This window comes from Scatophagus argus, chromosome 22, assembly GCF_020382885.2.
Source record: "Scatophagus argus isolate fScaArg1 chromosome 22, fScaArg1.pri, whole genome shotgun sequence".
In the NCBI taxonomy this organism is placed as follows: Eukaryota; Metazoa; Chordata; class Actinopteri; family Scatophagidae; genus Scatophagus; species Scatophagus argus.
In genome coordinates, this window is record NC_058514.1 from 8,532,663 (window position 1) to 8,552,031 (window position 19,369).

A 19,369-nucleotide genomic window follows, 5' to 3' on the forward strand; every position below is an offset into this window, starting at 1 on the left:
GATTGTCACCATCTTTGTGCACCACAAACTGAAGAGTTAGAAACAAGAAATCTAAGAAGGTCAAGTGTCTGCAGAACTCTCACCATATTTGCTAAAGAGCAAAGAGTTTCACCTCATGTTTGAGCTATTGTGGACAATATGATTATATACCATGTGCATCATCCACACATTTGAGGGTCACAAATTTCAAATAACAGAAGGTTTACACATTTTATATATTGTATTTATTGAATATACAGCATTTTAAAGAGTCTTTCATTTTGGAAAACTTTGGCCACATGTAAGTATGCTGGATTATTTTATTATTTAATTTAACCATTCATTACTACCAGGAAACCCGGGTAAGGAATATTGCAAAGTAAATGATACATTTTCATGTGAAAATATCCTTAGTAGCATATTTCATTTGTAAAGGTACAAAAAAGGCAAAGTTGAAGGAGATCTATAGGTAATACAACAATTAATACAGAGTAATTCAAATATCTGAATCACTGTTTCCCCCTAAAAATGAAAAGTCATTTCCTTGAAATATTCACTAGCATGAATGTAAGGAACATACTCGTCTTTTAACACATCTTTGAGTGTGCTATGCCACTGTTGTTATCTGGACAGGGAAACAAGCTGAACAGGTTTTTCAGGTGTTTTAAGCCCAGTTTGGATTCTGGCCAACATTTCAAATTCCTCATGAATGCAGTTTCATTTCTCCCCGTCTTTTGAATGAACTAAGTGCTGCACTCAGAGGAGGACACGAGTAAGCACAGCAACTTTATGCGTTTCCAGAGATACTCGGCTTTTTCCCCATGTTTACAGGCTGTTCACGCATCCAGAGGGTCACTAGGAGACTTCCATGTCTGCTGTGGCTGCAGTGCTGGATGTCTGTGATCCCGTGTTTGCCACCAGGCGCTCTCGACTGCCGAACACCTCTGCCACTGAAGGCAAACAATCACAATAACATGTGAACATTATTAATGTACCAATTCAGAAGGGCAAAGGAAAGACAGAAAGAAACATATTTTGTGTCAACTCTACCTGCTGCAACATCACTTATATCCCAAACCCGCAGGCCATCTTTCTGTCCCCCGAAGGCGTAGATGAAGGGCAGGTCAGGGCAACATGAAGCGCAGAACAGCACGCCCTGTCCACAGGTGGAAAAACAAGTTGTTATAAGTCCTTGAAAAAAAAAATAAACTCCAGAACTTCAACATCTCATCTGAAACAATCTCACATCAATTGCATGTACATGTTCTTACCATTTTCATATCCCGTGAGTGCACTAAGCTGGGTTTGTTGCCCAAAATGTCCCAAATCTTAACATGTTTGTCAGATGATGCAGTGACCAGACACCCTTTAATCTGGCTGCTAAGGTCCAATCCTGCAGAAATGTTGAAGAAGTTTAGATTTAATTTTTCACTGTACAGCTAATAAAATGTGTCAGAACCACAAGTTCACCCTTTCTTCACAGAGCTCAAACACCTAAAACAGATACTCACAATGTGTCTACATGCAAATTACAGGGTGGAAAAGATGTAAGGTTCACAGCTTACTCACTGAACTCATAAAATATTTCAAAGAGTGACTGAAAATAAAACAAAAACAAGTTTTCCCACATTTCTCTGGTATGTACCAACAATGTTAACTCATGCTTTTATCATTCTTATGTGACTCATGACCAACAGTCTCACCACACAGTGAAGGCAGTACCAAATCATTAGTGCTTGAGCAAATTTTCTTTCGGAGGGGGGGCTGTTTTTCTCCTTGGATTGTACACACGCACACGTGCGCACACACACAAATTTTTACCCACCTGATACTTCTTCATCATGAGCCTTCAGTGTGAAAACAGGTTTATCTGAGCGTGCGTCCAGACAGTAGACAAATCCGTCCTCTGTGCTGGCCTGAAACACGACCACAGCCCTGTGTTAACCACTGTGCTTGTGAAAGAAAGAGCTGATGAGGGATAAATAAGGCTTATTGCACAATGACCATGAAGCAAAAACACGCCAGGTATATGTGTAATTATTATTTACTGACAGTAAAGTTTTAAAAGGAATGTGATTGGTGGGGTAAAACATGCAGCTGTGCTTTAATTTTTGAATTAGGTATTCCTCCTCTAACCAGCATTAATGAGCTATAATTACTGCCTAGTGGTTGTTTGCTTCCATGCGCCAGTCAGGTTAGAGTTTATATCCATGTCAGTCAAGACTCATATATGTAGTGACTGTTAGAGAGCTTTATCACATGATGCAAGCAACACTCACCTGAAGCTCAACATTGGCAAAACAAATGAGCTTGTGATAGACTACGCTGCTTCATATAATCATAAACTTCAAAACTTTAATTGTCAGTATATTTTTACATACAACGAAATTCTTTCTCTGCATTTAACCCATCACAGATTGAAACACGCAGGAGCAGTGGGCTGCCATGTCAGGTGCCCGGGGAGCAATTGGGGGGGTTAAGTGCCTTGCTCAAGAGCACATCAACTAACTAATTGGGGGGGGGGCATTGTTCAATCACTCCATCATTTCTAAGGATTGCGTAGGTCATCACACTGTTGAACACCTACCAGGAAGTTGCATGGTGAAAAGTGGTTCCAGACCAGACGCTCCACTTGACCACTGAACCTCCAAGTGCGATAGCTGTTGTCAGGACTGCGGCAGTCGTACAGGACAGCTGTCCTGAAAAGAAAACATGTTTGTCTCAAACTCACTTTACAAAATGATCTGTTCATTTCCCCTCACCTCAGACTATAAACTCATGACGAAACCAGACTACACTTACTTGTCATATGATCCTGATATCAGAGTCTGTGCTTCAAATGGGTGGAACGTTAACGTTTGAACCTAAAAGATAAAGCATTTTCTCTTCCAGAAGCTGAAGTCCACAAATTCTGGGAATGTTACACCAAATACATAAAATACAAGCATAATCATTTTTCTCACTGAATACCTTATCGGTGTGTCTGCGCATGGTTGTGGCTGGTTTGCCTTGAGAAAGATCCCACAAGATAACTGTGTCATCTGCTGATCCACTGGCCAACACATTTCTAAAGAGAGAGGGTGCACGTGCTTTAAGGTAAAAGGATCATTTGAGTTGTACTGCGAAAACAAACAAGCATTAGGTGTAATTTTGTAGTACTTTTCTCGAGTACTGAACTACATCGAAATGTATCAGTGAATGCTCCCAAGGCTCTGAATACTGACCTAACCAGTTTGTTCCAGGATAAATCCAGCACTGCATCTGTGTGTCCCTCAACAGGCTCTGCTGCTGCTGCTCCCTAGCATCAATGAATACAAGAAGCAATAAGTTAAAGCAGGATGTCCACTATCAATGGAGTCAAAAATGTAAAATAAAAAAAAACTTTAACTTTACCAGGCCCCACTCTCATCATAATACACTGTAAGAACAGGCGTGTACCTTCTTGCTCTTCTTTTTCTTCTTGGAGGCCTTTTTGCTCCCCAGTGAGAAGGCTGGCTCTAAGCAGTCCACCACATCCAGGTCCCACACATCTATCTGAGGGGTCATATTGCCCACAGCGGCGTAGTTAGCTGCAGTAAGGACACACAGAGGAAATGTGAGTCATGCATGTGCACATTAAGTCGATGAAACTGCAAATTTTTTAAAGTTTGTGTTAGTTTACGTTCAAATATAACATCACAACAAGGCACAGTTTTCTTACCGGGTCCTTCTGCAGGGTTGGGGTCGAAGTTTAGCCACTCAACACACAGTGGGTAAGCTGGCAGCAGAATATCATGATGAACATAAAGAGATTCCTCCTCTGAGTTATACACTGTGAAGCGAGAAATCAGTTGTTAAATACATATTTACATTATCACCATAGGTATTAAACTTACAAGTATATTCTGAGATCTAATACTCTAACGGCATCCAAACAAAAGAAAATGTTTGTCTGTATCTTCAACATATTCACGATCATCTTATTGTGACACAGATGAAGATATTCACCATGGATCTCCAAATTGCAGCAGTCCTTCTCTGCCCGGCCTGTTAGGATGAGGTTGTCAGTGGGTTTGATTTGGAAGTCTTCTCGCTCATACTGGTCCTAAGAGGGGAGGAAAAAAAGCTAGCTTAATATCAGAAATATCCCTACACTGAAAAACAAGTTTGTTTTTCATTTAATCATGATTACAGCTTTACATTAATGGTTATTATCAGGCTTGGAGCTACAGGAAATGAAAATCTGACTCAGTATGCATGTAATCACTGAAAGCACTCACTGTGTCTTTGATAGTGATGTAAGGATCTTCTTCATTAGAGCTGAACACTGTGAGTCCAGCCAGACTATCGCCGAGATTAGCAGTCACTAAATCGAAGACAAGTTATATATGAGGCCAGTTTGAGCTGTGAAGACTCACACATACACTTAAATTGACACAAGTAAGTTGAAAAGAGAATGAAGTGAGAATAAACATTCTGTACATAAACAACCCCTCACCAGAATCCTCTTCATCATATTTATCCAGGTCGTACTCCGCTAGCTCGTCATCTTCCTGCTTTTCTTCTTCATTCCCACCCTTTGGAACTACAGCAACGTCTGCTGTATCACTATTAGGATTCTGTTCAGAGACAATGCCTTCATCCTCCTCTTCCTCCTCCTCAGCTGCTAATTCCCTGATTTAGCAGAATACATAAAAACAAAACAACAAAAAATGAAACCAGCTCCACCGGTTGGGCTGTTTGGGGAAGGAACAGTAACATTTTATTTTTATTCAGCACTCAATAACTGGCTCATGAGCACTTTGACAACAGCAAAAGAAAAAAACAGACAGAGACTGCAGTGATGATGTGTTTTATTCCAACATACCCCAGCTCTTCCTTTGCTTCAGTGATGATGCGTTGTAGCTCCTCTTGGCTCAACTCAACCTGAAATAGAATTTTAAAAAGGAGTGACAACTTTTCCACAGATTTTATAGCGTTTTTCAAACATTTTCTGCGATACTCGCACAACCCATTATATGCTATCAGGTCTAGGTTTACAATATAAGGTACCACATTTCTCTTGTCACTTGTGCTTTGTAAGTTACTTTATTTCCCATTCGTAGCACTGACTTATTAAGGATATAATTAATAAACTTAATATATATATTATATTTAAGTCTACTTAAAAAGTCTCAAAAAGCCTGACATTTAGCTACCTACATTAACTATAGTTAACTGTTAATACACAAAGTGCGTCACATTACGGTATATACACGACAGTTATGGTGTTGACAGACTAAAATAAAACATTAACTTTAAGGCCACCTACAACTGTAAATGCCGCCCAAAAGGCTATGGAATTTGGTCATTTAAATTTGCTTAACAGCATTGTGTATTTGCCATGTTGACAGATTAGCTTCCTGACGGCTAACTTTAGCTAGCCCAACATGTTAGCTACTTACTTTGTCCGGGGTTTCCTTGGCAACGCCTCTCCCCACCCATCCGACACAAGTAATCTGAGAACTCATTATGTAGATACGCTGTGGTTTACCGACCAAATATTGTAAAATGTATCATGTACTGATTGTCGAAAGTATTCCACTTCAGACAAGCACACAAGGGGAGTACATGTGAGTTGAAAAGGGCCCTGTGTCGCATATAGATGATGTCAACAGAGTGTCGAAAAGTCTGCCTGATCAAAAATGTATGGCACGTCAAAGCCGAAAATATAGTCACGTAAAAACCCACTGATGTGTATGTATAGAAATTGAATGTAAAGGGACTGACAAACTGAATAAATGAATGAATAAATTAACGGAAATCTAAATAAATAAACTAGCATACTGTTTTCTTTCCCATAATCTGTACTTGCATTTGCATTGCATTTCCAAGGTCCTCAAGTAGGTTTTTTGGATAAATTTAAATGTAACTCAGCAGACAGAAAAAATACTGCTGGAATTATGTTTCAAGAAAACTTGTTAAGCGTAGTACAGGTATTGTCAGTACACTGCGATATCACCATTGTGCTTAATTGCAGGTGCAACAGCGCTCACTTCAGACAACAAACATACATTGGTGGAAAGCTTTTTTAATGTTCAAATTCTTTAAAGACTTTGAAGCACAGGAGAGATTTTTTTCATATAAAACAATTTCATACAAAACAATACGACAAGACAGATACACATCATCGGATGTTGCTGGTACATGATACTGTTTTACATACATAGTGGTTTATAGTACAACATCGCATGGCGAGGCAATAATACGACAGAGGTATAGATCAAAGATTTCAGGAATGACACAGGAGAAGGTTGCAGAAGATACTGTACTGTCTGTATCACAGGATATAACATGCAATCAAAATGTTGTGCAGGGTAGTGGTCAAGGCACAGGAACAGAACTCCTAAAGTGCAAAACAGTCCATTGAATGTGAGCACATGCATTAAAAACAGAGACAGAGTGCACTTCAGCTAAACCGCTTTGGCTGCGATTCTTTCATTTAAACAAATGGGCTAAAGCATACATTTTGGTGCCAATATGAAAGAATGTCCAGTTTCAGATCATTCTTGCGGTTTGTAAACTTGTGTGTGTCAAACTTTTACATGGCATCAGCTTCAGATTTACATTGTCAAATAAATTCATTTTCCTCAGAGGCATTTAACGCTGTACAGAAGTAAAAAGCATTATATATTATATATTAAGGTGTTTTTAGTCAGTCAGTATATTTATAGGCTTTGGGTTAGTCCATGTCTATTCTAACTCCTGGTATCTCATCACTTGTGTAACATTGTGAGCTGTTTGATGCATCACTACAGGTCTTTAGCTCTAGTGACAGAGACGGAAGAGGAAATAAAAAACGCTCGTCAACATTGCTTTAAAAGTGGTTGAACTTTCATATATAATAATACTGATATTTCATGACAGCAGTAAAGTAAAACAGTCACCCAGCAGCAGCTACGTTACATATGTAAGGAAGGCCACGGGTTACAGTTAAAAGCCATGGAAAAAATAATATGTTTGGATCGTTTTGGTGGTTTTTCCATGCTTAATCCAGCACATGGACAGTGTTCTTCAGTGTGAAGCTTCATTGTGTGAGGCACTGATTTGTCACTTTTAGCTTCACTAGAAAAAAAAGAAAAAGACACTCGGAGAGGTGTTAGAGGACAGATGCACTGTTCTTTTTGCCTTTAGACTCATTAGTCTGGCGTAAATCAAACACACAGGAGGAAACCATCATGTGAGGACATCAAGCAGGGGTGAACACTAAACAGCGGCTTCTCCTTTCTTTGTCCAACAGCTTTGTTCCGAGACTTGAGATCTTCTTTCTTTCTGGTTGCCACACATTTTCCTTAACAAAAGTCCATACCTTGTTTCAGGTATTCATTCTGTCACTAGTTCACAAGGCGGTGTGCAGGTGCAGCTAAAAACTGGTTACTCATGTACATACAGAATCAGGGATGAACATCTGATCTCTGCTTCCATGCATTTCAATCTGTTGTTAGAAATCGAGCTCCTCCATTGCCAGGTCCACCTTTGTGTCTTTAACGGCGTCGGAGTCAGCGTCAGCGTCGGTGTCGTTGGCTGGTTTCAAACGTTTGCTCACCAGCTTGAGGTTGGTCTCATGGAGGATAACTTGGGTCAAGTACTTCTCTCGCTTGATCTGTTCTTTGACAGCGTATGGCACATCTGGGATCACGTAGGACAGGATGAACTTGGTAAGGTAAACAATGTGCTGTGCAGAGAAGAAGAGAGAGAAAAAGAAGACACCTCCATGAATATGTTTTAACAATTCATATTTCCATAATAATTGTTTTAGCGTCAGGAAGATTTCCTGAGTGCACCCACCTCCACAACAATTATAAAAGCCATTTTGGCAGCGATCACATGCCAGTAGTACATATTGTACTCATACTGCCTAGGATGTCCGGGAGGAAACCGAAAGTCACGATACCTAAAAAAAAAAAAAGAAGAGTTTTTAATGGTTTCCTTTAGAACACAAACAATGATGGCTCTATAATTTTTTATTGTAATTCTTTAGTGTATTTATATCTTGTGCACACATTTCTATCAAACAATTATCTTCAGCCATTTTTCAATCCATCCATTTTCTATGCCGCTTATCCATCAGTAGAGTGCCTCTACTCAAATGCAACATACAACTGTGAAACTACTGTGAAGAGTTTTGTCTCTTCCAAATTGTTGTACATATACTTGGTGAATTCATTATTGATAATGAATGCAGGTAGCCAATAAATTACCTGCAGGTGGTGGTGATGTTGGAAGGTTGGCCCAGGGGCATGCTGTAGTTGGAGAAGTCGCTGGTGCTGAATATAGAAAGCGAGCTGTTGATGTAGCCCTGCATGGTGTGGGTTGAGTGCTCTCCATATGGGTACACAGAGAAAGACCAGTAGTAGACCAACCTTGGAATCATGTCTGATGTAAAAGCAATGATCATGGCCTGCGAAGACACCAAAACGTCAAGCAAATGTAGAGAAGAAGAGCCTAAACTTTATGCTTCACAAAAGTAGCAATTTTGCATATAAACTAATAGCTCAGCGTAAACAGTATCTTACATTTGTTGCCACGGCCAATATAGCGACGCCTTGAAGAATAGGCTGCCACGCCCCAATGTCCTGGGCCTTCTCTGGCACAACACGCCGAAACTGAGTGGTGATTTTCCAAGCATCAACCCGAATCTCAAACAGGTTGTTGACCAGAGCCAGGACCGGAGCCAGAGGGAAGGAGGCCACAAACAGGGTCACAAAGCCAAACTGGATGACTGTCAGACACAACATGCACAAAAGAAAGACCATTGATTACTTCCTTCATGGCTTCTTTGTTACTTGACAGCTGGTTTCAAACTAGCTTACTGAATCAGGTTGCACCTTTAAAACATACAGAATGTCTTTGCTGGTAAAGAGATGAGTAAAGAACATATAGCTAAATGTTAAGTGTAGCAGACAGACAGAAGGCGACTTCTTTCCTCTTACCCATCTCAAGATACTCATAGAACAGTCCCAGTTTTGACACAGGCTGGAGCCGGTAGTCCTGTTCCCAGCGAGGAATCACTTTCTCTGAGGCTGCACTGGTGCAGTGGCGGAAGATCAGATTTTTCACCCACCTGCCGAGCGGTGAAAAATATCATGTACGGTAACAGTGACTCAGTATGATGATGGAGAGCTGATGTATGATTACTTATTAGCCTCGATACCCGTTGTAAGCAGCAAAGTCACAGAGGACATGCTGCATCTATGAGCTGCCATGGTGTTGCCTAATTGTATTACTTGTATTATTTTTTTTTATTATTTTTGACTTCTTACGGTAGCAAGACCTCTTGGATGTTGTTCCAGATGGCTTTCCCACCCATGATGATGGAGAGCTGAGTTGTCAGCTCAATCAGACAACCACCAGGATCACACTGCAACAACACACAAAGCAACAGTCAAGAATAAGCAAGTATATAAGCTAAACGTGAGAGCTGGATGGACAAACCGTACCTCCTCATTCCGGTACTTTCCCAGTAAATAAACAGGATCTCCAGGAAAGCCAACCGCTTTCCCTTTGGCGAAGGCGATGTAGAAACAGGAGGAGTAATAGTTGACGAATTGAAAGAGGAACATCTTCAGGGTCAAACTGTTCTCGTAGTCCGTCTTGGTTCGCGGAAGCTCTGTTATTGTGCATCGGTTAAGAAAGGATTACATATTAAACCACACAAAAGGTTTATACTGGGCAGAAGTACCACTCAAACTTACCAAAGTTAGTGATCCAGATGGCGACCCGCTCATAGAGTACATTGAGGATCATAATTACAACAAAGCTGATGAGAGAAGCTGTAACAGAGGTGGCCATCTGAGGCGTCACATACTCCTTTAAGGGTTCGAGCTCCTTCAGGTCCTGAGCTCTGAGTCTGGCTGAGAAGGCAAAAAATGCGGCCAGGCGATAGACAGTGATGGCCACAATGGAAGCCAGGATCAACAGAATCTAAAGGACAAATTACAGGTGAAGAGATTAATGTATATTCTTTTGGAAAAAGTGCACTTCCATTAAATAATTTAAAGCAATGTGTGAGTATTTAAATCAGTGTACATCATATCAGCTACATGTGGAAATATTTAATTTGTCTCCATTCAATCACACAGTTCAGTATATATGGAGAATTAAGTTTCCAGCAGTAAATGAGTAACCAATGAATACTGACATGAGTTTAAATTGATATTTTCATTCAAAGAAATTTGCATTTTCCCTGGAACTATTACCAAATTACTGATTTATTAACAAAAAAAATAGCAAATTATAGATTGGGTAAAAATAAACTGAAATAAATATGGCTTTATTTACATTACCCAGAATAAAACTGTCCCAATTCCTATCGACACCCGAACACATCGTCCACAGGCGGTATAGGGCACTTTTTCTTTTACCTAAATCACAAACAAACATCAATAAATACTGAACTTTAACAACAAGATGGCAAAATGTAAACTCTTTTTAGGAAAATGATGTCTAAATAGTCACAATCACAATCATTTTGTGTGCATGTGTGTGTGATTTACCCCCGTGACAGGATTTTTCCTCTCGTAGATGCACTTGGCTTCATATTCCGGGCGAGGTGGCTCTTCCTGCTCCAGAAACTCCACAGTGTCCCACTCGTACTCCAGCTCTGCCTGGTAGCGCTTCCAAAACTCCAGGAACAAAGTTACTACAGCCGGGAAATCAACAGCAGCAGGAAAAAAAAACACAAGCAGGACAAAAATGAGAAAGAAGAGAACAATATGTACTACATATTATTGTCTGCATCTTCTTATACAATTATGTACTCTAAATTGCATAGTGACATATTGTTGAAACTGTAAAATAAATAAATAAATAAATTAAATAAAAACTCACCCCAGATTGACATAAAAACTGCAAACACCAGGGTCCCAAAGTTATCAAATATACAAAGTTTCTACAAGATGGAGAGAAAAAAAACAGAAGCACAGCAGTCAAGACCGTCACATCTGTATTCTGCCTACATGCAAATGAGTTCAAAACAAATCCCTTGCTATGCCACTTTGAATAAATGCAGCCACAAACATTTAAATATGGAAATGCTGTAACGGTGTTGTGTGCTGGCGCAGTAAGAACTGTTTTCAACGCAATGGGAAGAGATGAAGGTCAAAAATTAACTTCTATAATGAAAAAGAACCTGTTTAACAGGAAGCACTGTTTTAGCAAGTGACAGAATAAAACTCACTTTTGAAGCCTCACAGGTGCTGTTCAGCCTCCAGTATTTGCATTCTCTGTCACACTGTGGACACATGATGATTTTTCCTCCAATTTCAGGGTCGCACACCTCTTTGCTGCAGGATTTCAAACACAGAACAGAGATTACTAGACAAGGAAATCTACAAAAATGAGCTAAGATGAACAGCAGGGTCAAAGAAGGTATAATGAGGATTTGTGGTATATGATATACTTTACTGATACTGAATAATCTCCAAGTTCATTATTCAAAATCTCTGGGGGGACATTTTAAGGAACCTACCTCCAGGTGCTGGTGTCTTGAGTCTTGTACCCATAAATGAAACAACCCAGCCCCACCACAGCAGCCAGAGCGAGCATGATTGTGTAGAACCCCAACCAGGCGAAGTAAATGCCAATCTTTTCCCCATAGTACTTCCTGTGGAGGAAAAAAATTTTTTAAATAAATAACAACTGTGTCTATACTAATCACTTACGAACTTTATCTTTCAGTTAGGTGTACTTTAAATTCTTTTTTTTTTTATGGGAACATAAAAGATTGTGGTCACCTTATGAGGTCAAGCGGTTGCATCTTGTAGAAGCTTTTGGGATGAGCCCATTCCTCGTAGAGCAGAAGCCTCTCATTAGGGCAGCCCTCTTCTGTGGACTTTACATTGAACCTGCACTGAAAAAAGCCAACAGGAAAATATTCCAAACAAATGAAACTTTCTGTCCATTTTTAGTTCACTAATATCATAACAACATGCCACATATGACAGTTACAAAACTAAAGAAACTAAACGAGACACAAAACTAGATTTGCTAAACACAGACATTTACAAAAGGAGTTCAGTGAGAGACTGAACATCCTGTTTGCACATTTCACATAAAGGAAGTGTTAAATAACATCATTTACATCATGGAGAGGATAGGCAGCTTTGTACACTCCACCATCCAGCAGTTTGGTGATGCCAAACTTCTTTGTGCTCCCTCGTATTTCATACGGGGCACGACTAAGGATGTAGTATGCCTGGAGGAAGAAGAAGAAGAGGTGTGATATTTACAGCAGCTCCATCACATTAACCTCATGCTTGGAAATAAAAATGAAATATTGAAAAAACTTGTGGACTGCAACAACATGAGACAACTTACCATCCTGCTCCTCATGGACGGAGTGAAGAAGGCCTCTTTGTCCCTGATGTGGAAGAACTCCAGCCGGTCTTTCTCGAAGGGGGCGGTGAAGTACTCGGTCTCTTTGGTGATCAGCTCCTCGTTGGGGTAGAAGTGCTTGGTGATGCAGGAGAAAAAGCGCCACGGGGAGGGGCGGGACGAGAGGTCGTTGGGCTGGATGGGAAGCTTGATGTGCAGGACCTCAGCGTAGGTGCACAGCACGTCCCACGGCATGTGGACTTTCACAAACATCAGTTTGTCATCAATTACCTGCAGAACACAAACAAGCACTGTTTTAAAGTATGAAATAGAGAAAGAGAAACATTCCAAGCAGTGCAGTCGACTTACAGACTGCGTTGCCTCCAGTTCCATTCCCATCTTCATCAGGCTGGCCTCAAAATACTCTCGCCGCCTCTGCAAAGAAGAACGCAGAAAAAGAGTTTCAACGAGCTTCTGGTTTTAATGCCCCTCACCCTGGCCAATATGATTCCATTCCTGTACCAACATTACCTGCACGTCTAATCTGCCAAACCTGTAGTGTAAATACTGAGAGTGCATAGAAGTGTTTAATGTAAATATGTTTACATGACTTGAAAGGAGACAGCATCACACACGTCCAAGACTGTCAGAATGTGTCTATTTTGTCTCTACATTATCACCGTGACAACCTTTCAGTCAACTCAGTTTTCTTCATACAGCTCAATATAAAGATTCTGAATCTGCAGAATACGAGATTCAATTTTGTCAATATTTTTTTTTATATTTCAAGATTATTTCTAAAGAAAAGAGTTGACAGCTCACTCACAGCTTGCGTACGGTATCTGGACTCGCTCCATGACATTATTTAGACTGCATATAGTGGCAAAGAATGACAACATTGGGAACAAGTCTGAGCAGGTTTGTGTTTGTGGCATGTCATTAAATATGGCGCTGCAACTATTACAAAGCTGTCTCCAAGCCAAAAGCCTCCTGGCAAAAGCACTGAACTAGAATCAAAGAGTATGAAACTACAATTGAATGACAAATAATAAGTAGAATGAATACAACTATAAAATGTTCTTGTACCAACTGCTCTTAAACTTTCTGATGAGTTTTTTTAATTGAGATCATCCTCATGACCTGAATGAATGACAACTTGAATATGATGTCTTAACCCTGTTTATGTCAGCCATATTCAAAGAAATACCTTTTAGGGACTGTTGACAGGACAAAAGTCAAATACCTTTATAGTTTGTTTTAGTCAAGTGACACACAGGAAAATACTGTCAGTGTATGAAAATTTCAACAAACATAATAAAAGTCAAATTTAGCCTAATTTCCACCTAGCAATTTGGCTAACAATATCTGATGTGAACCACGCCCTTCCAGCAGGCAAAGCACTGCTGCAAAAAGGTTTCACAACTTCTGTTTTACCCACACTTGGCTCTGGAAAAACAAGGTGAAGGGAGTGCCTGGTACAGACTGTTGTGCTCCTCATCGCTGACTGGGTTTACTTTGCTCTGGGATGGTTATGAATGAGAAGTTGCCTCAGTCCCTGTGGATCTGTGGTGAAGACCTTCATGAGCTCTAGCTTGTAACAGCTCTACCAGCCAGCCTTTTCCTGGGAACTAAAACTGGTTGTTGGCTGTGCTTCTGTGAGTTGCAGGCCTTATTTTCTGCCTGCACCCTTCTGCAGAAAAATATATGTTTCTTACACCGATTAAAGACCTAACTTTTAGACAGTTGTTGCCATTTTGCAACTTTTACCATTTACCAACTGATCGTGTGTGATTTAAGCCTTCACAGGACACAGTCTCCAATTCAGATCCACTTGGGGATTAAAATTGCAACAGTGCAGGTAACGCTCTCTGAGGTATGTGGTGCTACAGTATTTTCAAGCATGATATTGCACATCCCTCCCTGTAAACGTATTGTGAAAGACAACGGTAACCACCGGCAACAGACCACACAACTTGGTATGTCAGTTCATGTCTCGGTGTTCTTAATTTGGACTCTATAGTCTAACCCTAACCCTGCACAGACATTCAGATTTAATCTGTAAAAATATCCTTGGTGGTGTAAATGAAGGTCTAACGCTCTTCATTTCCAAAACTTCCCTCACGGAACTTAGCTGGCAGCTGTTCCTCAACAACCCACAGTGCAAATGTTTAATGAATGTGAAATACAAAGGAAACACAATGTACGCTTGGTTGGTCCCTTTCCCAGACAGTGTAAGGTTAAAGAATTATTGTACACACAGAGATGAACACACACTGGGTGCAGGGAATTAATTTAAAATCATACACTGTGATCTGGCTGCAAACAAAAACTCCCTTTACAAACAGGCAAGAGTACGATTGGTATGTGTAACAAAACATATGAGGCGTATCATATTTAACCATATGTTTTCTTAAAAGTACCGTTTCCGTTCCCATCTGACTCTGTTGTATAATGTGATTCACTTCGCTGAAGACACAACCTGAAAAAACGTTAAACATTTCAACTTGCACAGATGCAGACCTACCTTGCGCCGCTGGAAGGTGTGCCTCTTCTCGAACTCCTTCTTGTCTTCATCCTCGTAGACCAGGATGAAGTCGATCCTCCTCACGCCATCATTGAAGAACAAGGAGTCCGGTTTGTCGTTAAACTCTGCCTGGGGGCAAAAACAAAGCTCACCAGAGAACTCCGCTGCCTGATACTCGTAAACCTCTTCCTCCATAATGTCGTACATGATGCACAGAGAGGAGAGACGATGTGTGGGGAGGCTGTGCAGAGAGCCTGTGAAACGCTGACCTGAACCAGCCTATTTAACCACTGTTGTCATGCATGGTAAGTGGGAAGAGTCAACAAACATTATGACACCCGCCCTTCATCTCTCTCTCTCTCTCTCTCTCTTTGTCTCAACACAATCAGTCAGTATGAATGACCAGATGATCCAGTGACTTCAATATCTGCCTTCTGTTAGCTTAGCTGAATAATTCTGCCTTAAGAAAAGCTTAAGAAAATGTAGAGCACTCATTCAACAATTCGGAATCACCTGCCACAGAAGTCAGACTGATGAGAGGACTGCTCTATTTTTGAATGGTCTTTCATGGTTTGAGGTAGTAGAAAGTCCTCTTTGGACGTATTATGCAGGGTCTGTGCACGCGGAACAAACCACTGTACAATGATTTAACCGCACTTACAAGTGAAAGGGCAGAAAGAGACAAACTGAGCAACAGCTAAATGTGGATGTTAAAAAAAATCACCAGTCACTTTTAAAAGAAATCAGATGCTTAGCTTCAAAATCTGCTCCTGTGGCCCTGAGGTTAGTGTATGTGGGTCATATATGAAAGATACACGTAATGTATCCTCCTGCAGCTGGACAGGACGGTAATCTAATCAGAACAGTCAGTCCCCACCTCATATACACTGAGTCCACTGAACTGATGCGCTGCTACTTTAAGTCATACCAACATTACTGTGTTGACTTACCAGATGGGTTTTGGCTACCGTTGCTCCTTCTTTAATACTTTGATACGTTGGTAAAAACTCCTGTGGGTAAACTGTGAAAAACAGATCAAAAATGAGAATGCAACTTGTTAATAATCATCACAGAAACAGGAAAGTGGATGAATATTTACCTGAGCCTCACTGGTACATGAACAGGCTATCTGCTCTGTCGCTGCCAGCATATTAGCATGTTGATGTGGATGCAGATTGATGATGTTAATTTAGCTCCCAGCCTGCACTGCCTAAGCAGGAGCTTAACGGGGCTGCTAGCATGGAGATGTTTTATCATCTTTTTCCAGTGAAGGTGCTGCTGACTGTGCAAGTTCTAGTTCACTGGTTCTCATCGGAGCAGCTCCAAAACCAATAAGCACCTGCTGCGGTGTTTTCCCCCTATATTAGGAATCTGCATTCACACCAGTGACCACATCAGAACCAGAGAAACAAAAATAGCTGCCGTATTCACCGTTTCAGTTGTCACAGTTGTATCATAAATGTCTTCTTTAACAAAACAGATGACAAAAGATACAGTGCAGTCTTTCCATATAAAGAAGAGCTCGGAAAAACTAACTGAAGACAGATGTTGTTTTCAAAACACTGGCCATAGTAACACCCTGGGAAACCGAACTGTGGAATCACTCATCTGTAAATAAGACTTTCCTTTGACAAAGTCCTCGGCCACTCTGACAGTCTAAAATGTTGTTATGCTACAAAGTCTGTTAGTGCATTGCTGGTGAATCACTAACAAATTAACTGTTGATCCTTCATGACTTTGCTTTAGGCTACTGTTATACCTATAAAGGTCTATTAATAACCCACTAGAATCTAACAGTCGGACATTTTAATATCCGACTCGCAAAATGTAGTGCAAACAAGGCTAGATGCAAAAACATTATTATTAGCGGGTGAACTGTTCATCTATATTTCACAGTGATGTAATTATAGGCCTACAATCTCAGTAAGTAAGCTGTATCACTGATGTAACATCATATTAGGTGGTAATGACCTCATGACAGACTGGAGCGTAAAGAAAAAGGAAAAAAGTACATTTCCACTTGCTGCGTGTTTTAGTTGTTTTACTGTGGACTGAAAGTCATTTTCTAGAACTCAAATTTTTACTTTGTACGGTCTCCATTTTGGTGTGTAAAACAAATAAAATGTGTGACCTCCGGTGAGTCAGAGGGTATGATTCCTCTGAAAAGCATGCTGAGTCTATGCCCACTTCTTGACACAACCCACCCATCCAGTGCTCACTTCCCCTCTAGAGAGCATACTCCATAACAACACACAAAACAGTAAAAGCAAACCAAACGAACAGAATAAAAATCCCATCATTTTTGAACAGAAACCGCTGTGTCACACCGGACTTTTTTAAACTTGTGCAGCATGACACACAAACGTGGTGCACATTTTTATTTGACATCAGGACAAACATTTAAACACTTAATTCTTCAAGTTGAAGCCAGCCGCAGTGTCCCTCTCACCAGCTGACTGGAAACTATTATCTGCCTCAAACACTGAAGCTATTAGGTAAGAACAGAGTCAGCTACTGGGAAAGACATTACACCCGAAACCAGTCTCTCTTTCTAACATGATCTGCAGTAACCTTGTCAGATGTGTGCTGAGACGAGCACGGAAAACTGTCATGTTTACAGGTCAGACTTCCTGTATCACCAGTGTGCATTATGCGCATTATCCAGCTGAAACAGACTACAAAAGTATTTTTCTACAGGACTGGACTTCTGTGATTTTCTGTTGCTATCCTAGAATCACAGGCTGCAACAAAGTGAGAATTTTAATAATTCATTACAAGTGAATATGGTCTCCAGTAAGCAGAGTGCACTTTGCTGTGGTCTTTGCGACCCAGTGTGAAATGCACAGGTCATTTCCATACGGTCAGAGCCTTTTGAACTATTAAAGTTAACCTAAAAGGCCGTCTGTCGGTGAGCTGTGGATGAAAGAACATAACTGAACAGTATATCACTGTGGACAAAGTGACACAAAGCAGCTTACAGGTGGAAATCTTTATCATAAAATAGCAGCGTGTGAGCTGACAGCTGCACAGATACTGTTACAGACACTGCACTGTAGCTTCATATACTCTATTCTAAAGTGCTGGTTTCACTTTGGAGTGTCAGGAATGTAAGAAATGCAAGAAACAAAACAGTGCGAAGAGATGTGATCAGGGCAAGACTACAAAGTTGTTGCCTTTCAGAAGCCACACTAGACAGAAAATAAACAGGACCTCTAGCTTTGCTGATGGTTACTTTCAAACACATCATTGCCCAGTATGTGTTACCGACATTCTTTTACATTGCAGATGGCGTTTTGAGCTTGTGCCCTGGTAAAAGAGGATCTGCACCACACCCCCACACAGGCCACGTGCATGATCTGAACACCTGTACTCATGGCTGAGGTTTTGGAACATTTACTTTTATAGAAGAATACTGATTTTGTGTACAGTAGGGTAATCCTGAACTATTCATTTCAAACAGAGCAGTGTTTTAACAAGCAGTGTTTTAAGTTGACTAAGTATTTGCATGTGGCAACTAAATTTCATATTTATACCATGAAAGTGAAAAGTACAGAATTTTCATACTTCAACTTGCAGAAAATAAAAATGATCGAAGTGCAAGAATCTAAAAACTGAGGGCCTACTTAAATTTTACAGAAGCAAACGCAGGTATGGCAAGTAAATGTAACACCCATGAAAGTGACATTATTCAAGCTATAAAGTAACGTTAGTGGTGAAGGAGTGGTGAAGCTTTTCCGGAGATGAACATGGCCTATCTGACACAACATTATTTCATGTATTAGATGTACAGTATCTCAGATAGGTGGCCTTCAGTCCAGACCGTGTCCATGAACCTCCGCGACATGCACCACAACGCAACAGAGCTCTTGCGACATACAAAGATTGTCCTCTTACCGACTTCCTCGTCTATCATGCCCTGGTCGTTATCACCCTCCATCTCCTCGGTCTCGGACATGGAGTCCATCTCCAAGATGTCGTTGCCGCTCATTGTACTTGTCAGGAGTTCCAATCACATCACCGAAAGCAAAAAACTTTGCTGTTTGTCCGACAGCCGACCGTACATTAAAGTAGCTTTGAGGTGCAGCTCCGTCCTCCGCGTATTCTCGCTCTTTTTCTCAACATTGATTCAGCCGCACAAAATTTGGTTCAAGTTATGACTTGAGAGAATGGAAATCAAAACGGGTGGGGTCGGCGGAGGAGGAGGAGGAGGAGAAGGAGGGTGTTGATGTTTTTGAATAGCGCCCACTGTCTTCAAAAGTTACTTGACTGCATTCTAGTGAACACACAAACATAATGTGCCATCTAAGAGTGTGCAGGAAAATTACTGTAGTAGCCCTGTTTATGTGTTTACAGCTGTGAGGCTTTCTCTTTAACGAACCGCATAGTCTACTTTTGAGATGTCTGCCATTCAGTTAGTGTCAACATAATGTTGGGTTGTAACTTCAACTACATTTTCGTAATCGCACATGTGTCTTCTGTCTGCCAGTAATGATAACATTTTTGCCAGAGGCGAAGCCAGCATTTCCTCAGCAG

The 19,369-nt window shown here is 40.6% G+C and overlaps 2 protein-coding genes across 2 annotated transcripts; both read right to left on the minus strand.

Moving 5' to 3' along the window:
• Positions 1–206: 206 nt before the first annotated feature.
• On the minus strand, positions 207–5,615 carry pwp1 (PWP1 homolog, endonuclein). Its single transcript, XM_046379003.1, has 15 exons — positions 5,403–5,615; positions 4,826–4,884; positions 4,457–4,632; positions 4,239–4,324; positions 3,967–4,063; positions 3,680–3,790; positions 3,418–3,548; positions 3,204–3,277; positions 2,950–3,046; positions 2,782–2,843; positions 2,567–2,678; positions 1,805–1,895; positions 1,251–1,372; positions 1,030–1,135; positions 207–929 (listed from the first exon to the last, which is right to left on the minus strand). The coding sequence occupies exons 1-15, from the start codon at positions 5,466–5,468 to the stop codon at positions 835–837; spliced, it is 1,485 nt and encodes a 494-aa protein (XP_046234959.1). The 5' UTR covers positions 5,469–5,615; the 3' UTR covers positions 207–834.
• Positions 5,616–6,012: 397 nt separating this feature from the next.
• On the minus strand, positions 6,013–19,038 carry ano6 (anoctamin 6). Its single transcript, XM_046378977.1, has 20 exons — positions 18,731–19,038; positions 15,787–15,857; positions 14,837–14,965; positions 12,682–12,747; positions 12,316–12,603; positions 12,080–12,193; positions 11,733–11,848; positions 11,468–11,602; positions 11,177–11,282; positions 10,828–10,888; positions 10,494–10,639; positions 10,284–10,361; positions 9,693–9,921; positions 9,438–9,607; positions 9,261–9,358; positions 8,931–9,061; positions 8,514–8,719; positions 8,199–8,398; positions 7,786–7,891; positions 6,013–7,672 (listed from the first exon to the last, which is right to left on the minus strand). The coding sequence occupies exons 1-20, from the start codon at positions 18,822–18,824 to the stop codon at positions 7,439–7,441; spliced, it is 2,778 nt and encodes a 925-aa protein (XP_046234933.1). The 5' UTR covers positions 18,825–19,038; the 3' UTR covers positions 6,013–7,438.
• Between the last annotated feature and the right edge of the window lie 331 nt (positions 19,039–19,369).